Source organism: Salmo salar, unplaced genomic scaffold (genome assembly GCF_965601325.2).
Source record: "Salmo salar unplaced genomic scaffold, fSalSal1 ptg000335l, whole genome shotgun sequence".
Taxonomy (NCBI): Eukaryota; Metazoa; Chordata; class Actinopteri; order Salmoniformes; family Salmonidae; genus Salmo; species Salmo salar.
Window position 1 is genome coordinate 1,392,501 of NW_027675353.1, and position 5,047 is coordinate 1,397,547.

Below are 5,047 nucleotides of genomic sequence, written 5' to 3' on the forward strand. Positions count from 1 at the left end.
TGAGGGGATCGCTAAACAAGGAAACCCAACACTTCTCAATAAGATCTACACAGAGCTCTACATCACAGAGGGAGGAACAGGAGAGGTCAATAATGAACATGAGCTGAGACAGATTGAGACAACAACCAGGAAACAAGCAAGACCAGAGACTGCAATCAAATGTAACGACATCTTCAAACCCTTAACTGGACAAGACAAACGTATCAGAACTGTGCTGACAAAGGGAGTCGCTGGCATTGGAAAAACAGTCTCTGTGCAGAAGTTCATTCTGGACTGGGCTGAAGGAAAAGCAAATCAGGATGTTCAATTTGTGTTTTCATTCCCTTTTCGCGAGCTGAATTTGATGAAAGGGGACAAACACACTTTGATTGAACTTCTCTATCACTTCTCAATGGAAACCAAACAATCAAGAATCTCAAACTTCGACAAGTACAAAGTTCTGTTCATCTTTGATGGTCTGGATGAGTGCCGACTGCCCCTAGACTTCCAGAAGAACAAGATCTGTTGGGACGTCACAGAGTCAACCTCAGTGGATGTTCTGCTGACAAATCTCATCAAGGGAAATCTGCTTCCCTCTGCTCTCCTCTGGATAACTACCCGACCTGCAGCAGCCAATAAGATCCCTTCAGGGTGTGTTGACCAGGTGACAGAGGTACGAGGGTTCAATGACCCACAGAAGGAGGAGTACTTCAGGAAGAGATTCAGTGATGAGGACCTGGCCAGCAGAATCATCTCACACATAAAGACATCAAGGAGCCTCCACATCATGTGCCACATTCCAGTCTTCTGTTGGATTTCTGCAACAGTCCTCGAACACATGCTGGAACATAAGAGAGAAGAGATGCCCAAGACTCTGACTGAGATGTACACACACCTTGTGGAGTTTTATACCAAACAGAAGAATGAAAAGTATCTTGGGAAAGAAGAGACAGGTCCACACTGGAATAAAGAGAGCATTCTGTCACTGGGAAAACTGGCTTTTCAACAGCTAGTGAAGGGCAATCTGATTTTCTATGAAAAAGACCTGAAAGAGGCTGGCATTGATGTCAATGAAGCCTCAGTGTACTCAGGATTGTGCACACAGCTCTTTAAAGAGGAATGTGGGCTGTACCAGAACAAGGTGTACTGCTTTGTTCATCTGAGCATTCAGGAGTTTCTGGCTGCTGTATATGTGTTCCTCTCATTCATCAACAACAATGAGAATCTAATGGATGAACCTCAATCAATGTTCAGATACGTTTTCTCGCTGTTCAGAGACAAGCCTGAAGTTACTGAAGTTACTGTCTACAAGAGTGCCCTGGATAAAGCCTTACAAAGTGAGACAGGAAACCTGGACCTGTTCCTCCGCTTCCTTCTGGGCCTCTCACTGGAATCCAATCAGAAGCACTTACGAGGTCTACTGACAAAGACAAGAAGCAGCTCACAGAGCCATGAAGAGACAGTCAAGTACATCAAGGAGAAGATCAGGGAGAATCCCTCTCCAGAGAGGAGCATCAATCTGTTCCACTCTCTGAATGAAATGAATGACCATTCTCTAGTGGAGGAGATCCAAAGCTACCTGAGATCAGGAAGTCTCTCAGAACCCAACCTGTCACCTGCACAGTGGTCAGCTCTGGTCTTTGTGTTGCTGACTTCAGAAAAGGAGCTGGATGTGTTTGACCTGAAGAAATTCTCCAGATCAGAGGAAACTCTTCTGAGGCTGCTGCCAGTGGTCAAAGCCTCCAGAGCTGCTCTGTGAGTAAATAAAATGACATATAAGAAGTATTCATCAGGAAGAAATATTATGTTTGGAGAAAAATATGTATTATAATATGTATATTGAAAAACATATTGAATAAATGCATTGATGGAAGATGAATCTATGTGTTGTTTGGGAATATGAACCAAATGCATCTACCCTTGTCCTTCTACACTACTGGTGTTAAATTACCAGTGTGTTTGTGAAGTCATGATGATCTCGTTGCAGGCTGTCAGGCTGTGGAGTCACAAAGAAAGGCTGTGCTTCTCTGGTCTCAGCTCTGAAGTCAAACCCCTCACACCTGAGAGAGCTGGACCTGAGTAACAATGACCTGAAGGATTCAGGAGTGAAGCTGCTCTCTGCTGGACTGTAGGATCCACACTGTAAACTGGAGACGCTGAGGTCAGTATTCCTGTAGTTGGTCAACAAGTGATAACTGTTCACCAGATCCACATGTGTTTACCAGGCACACATAGTCCGCACCATATGTGTTTGGACAGTGAAGCTTACAGTTTTAAATGTGGTGCTATGCTCCAGCATTTTGGATTTGAGATAGAATGTTTCATATTAGGTGACAGTACAGAATGTCACCTTTTATTTTAGGGTATTTTCATACATAGCTGTGTTACTGTTAAGAAAGGAAAGCACTTTATGTATTTAGTTCTCCCATTTGAAAAAGTTGTACATATTCGGACAAATTCACTTATATTGTATTAAAGTTTTCATAAGTTTAGTATTTAGTCCCATGATCCATGCCTGCAGTGATTACATCAATTGTGATTCTACAAACCTGTTGAATTCATTTGCAGTTTGTCTTGGTTGTGTTTTGGATGATGTTTTTCCTAATAGAAACTGAATGGTGAATAATGTCCTGTCATTTTGGAGTCACTTCACTTGTATTGTCAGTAAGAATAGAAGATGTTTCTGAACACTTCTACATTAATGTGGATGCTACCATGATTATGAATAATCATGAATGAATCGTTAATGATGATGAATGAGAAATTTACAGAGGCACAAAGATCAGACCCCCTCTGTTATTGGTGTTATTCTGTATACTTCTGGCCCTTCTTTGGACACTGTGTTAACTAACCTCTAGACGAGCTTCAATGCCATACAGCTCTCCTTCCGTGGCCTCCAACTGCTCTTAAATACAAGTAAAACTAAATGCATGCTCTTCAACCGATCGCTGCCTGCACCTGCCCGCCTGTCCAGCATCACTACTCTGGACGGTTCTGACTTAGAATATGTGGACAACTACAAATACCTAGGTGTCTGGTTAGACTGTAAACTCTCCTTCCAGACTTATATTAAACATCTCCAATCCAAAATTAAATCTAGAATTGGCTTCCTATTTCGCAACATAGCATCCTTCACTCATGCTGCAAACATACCCTTATAAAACTGACCATCCTACCGATCCTCGACTTCGGCGATGTCATTTACAAAATAGCCTCCAATACCCTACTCAATAAATTAGATGCAGTCTATCACAGTGCCATCCGTTTTGTCTCAATCAGAAAGATTTGTCATGACGTTGGCCTCTTTGGGTACAGGAAGGACAGTTGACCCCCTCCCCTTTGTACCATCCCCCAACCTACCTTCCCAACCACCCAGGCCCTGTGTGAAAGGGTTGTAAAAACTCTAAGAGGAGTCTCTGGCCACATGGCCCATAGAGAGACACAGGAAATTCTTCCAACTCACAGAATTGGGGAGCCAAGCGACATTTGTGTTCTGGAGAAGGTATGGAAGATTGGTGAAGAATCCAGCTACGAACTGGTCCGCTTGGTACAATTTTGTGATACTCAGAAGAGACAATATAGCCATATTACCATAAAACTGTTTATATAATAGCCTCAGCTTAACCTCTCTGGGCTAGGCGGGACGAATTCGTCCCACCTACGTAACAGCCACTGGCAGCCTGTGGCGCGATTTTCAAAACCTTAAAAATCCTATTACTTCAATTTCTCAAACATATGACTATTTTACAGCTATTTAAAGACAAGACTCTCGTTAATCTAACCACACTGTCCGATTTCAAAAAGGCTTTACAACGAAAGCAAAACATTAGATTATGTCAGCAGAGTACCAAGCCAGAAATAATCAGACACCCATTTTTCAAGCCAGCATATAATGTCACCAAAACCCAGAAGACAGCTAAATGCAGCACTCACCTTTGATGATCTTCATCAGATGACAACCCTAGGACATTATGTTATACAATACATGCATGTTTTGTTCAATCAAGTTCATATTTATATCAAAAACTAGCTTTTTACATTAGCATGTGACGTTCAGAACTAGCATACCCCCCGCAAACTTCCGGGGAATTCGCTAACATTTTACTAAATTACTCACGATAAACGTTCACAAAAAGCATAACAATTATTTTAAGAATTATAGATACAGACCTCCTCTATGCACTCGATATGTCCGATTTTAAAATAGCTTTTTGGTGAAAGCACATTTTGCAATATTCTAAGTACATAGCCCAGGCATCACGGGCTCGCTATTTAGACACCCGGCAAGTTTAGCACTCACCATAATCATATTTACTATTATAAAAGTTTGATTACCTTTTGTTGTCTTCGTCAGAATGCACACCCAGGACTGCTACTTCAATAACAAATGTTGGTTTGGTCCAAAATAATCCATCGTTATATCCGAATAGCGGCGTTTTGTTCGTGCGTTCCAGACACTATCCGAAATAGTAAAGAAGTGTCGCGCGCATGGCGCAATTCGTGACAATAAAATTCTAAATATTCCATTACCGTACTTCGAAGCATGTCAACCGCTGTTTAAAATAAATGTTTACGACATTTTTCTCGTAGAAAAGCGATAATATTCCGACAGGGAATCTCCTTTTCGGCAAACAGAGGAAAAAATCCCAAAGGCGGGGGCGGTCGGGTCACGCGCCTAAGCCCAGTGTCCCTTGATCGGCCACTTGAGAAAGGCGATAATGTGTTTCAGCCTGGGGCTGGAATGACGACATTCTGTTTTTTCCCGGGCTCTGAGCGCCTATGGACGACGTGGGAAGTGTCACGTTAGAGCAGAGATTCCTTAGTAAATGATAGAGATGGAAAAGAAGTTCAAGAAATGGTCAGACAGGCCACTTCCTGTAAAGGAATCTCTCAGGTTTTGACCTGCCATTTGAGTTCTGTTATACTCACAGACACCATTCAAACAGTTTTAGAAAATTTAGGGTGTTTTCTATCCATATGTAATAAGTATATGCATATTCTAGTTACTGGGTAGGAGTGGTAACCAGATTAAATCGGGTATGTTTTTTATCCAGCCGTGTCAATACTG

The 5,047-nt window shown here is 42.0% G+C and overlaps 1 protein-coding gene across 1 annotated transcript; it reads left to right on the top strand.

The window, feature by feature from the left end:
• Positions 1–335: 335 nt before the first annotated feature.
• On the top strand, positions 336–2,605 carry LOC145875767 (NLR family CARD domain-containing protein 3-like). Its single transcript, XM_082971582.1, has 2 exons — positions 336–1,734; positions 1,967–2,605. Exons 1-2 carry the CDS (start codon positions 344–346, stop codon positions 2,109–2,111), a joined length of 1,536 nt encoding a protein of 511 aa, XP_082827708.1. The 5' UTR covers positions 336–343; the 3' UTR covers positions 2,112–2,605.
• The last annotated feature ends 2,442 nt before the right edge of the window (positions 2,606–5,047 follow it).

Bases quoted from the DNA above. Each gene is read 5' to 3' on its own strand.
- LOC145875767 (XM_082971582.1), top strand. From the start codon at position 344: ATGAAAGGGGACAAACACACTTTGATTGAACTTCTCTATCACTTCTCA. The intron at 1,735-1,966 runs GTGAGTAAATAA...ATCTCGTTGCAG, and splicing joins AAAGCCTCCAGAGCTGCTCT to GCTGTCAGGCTGTGGAGTCA.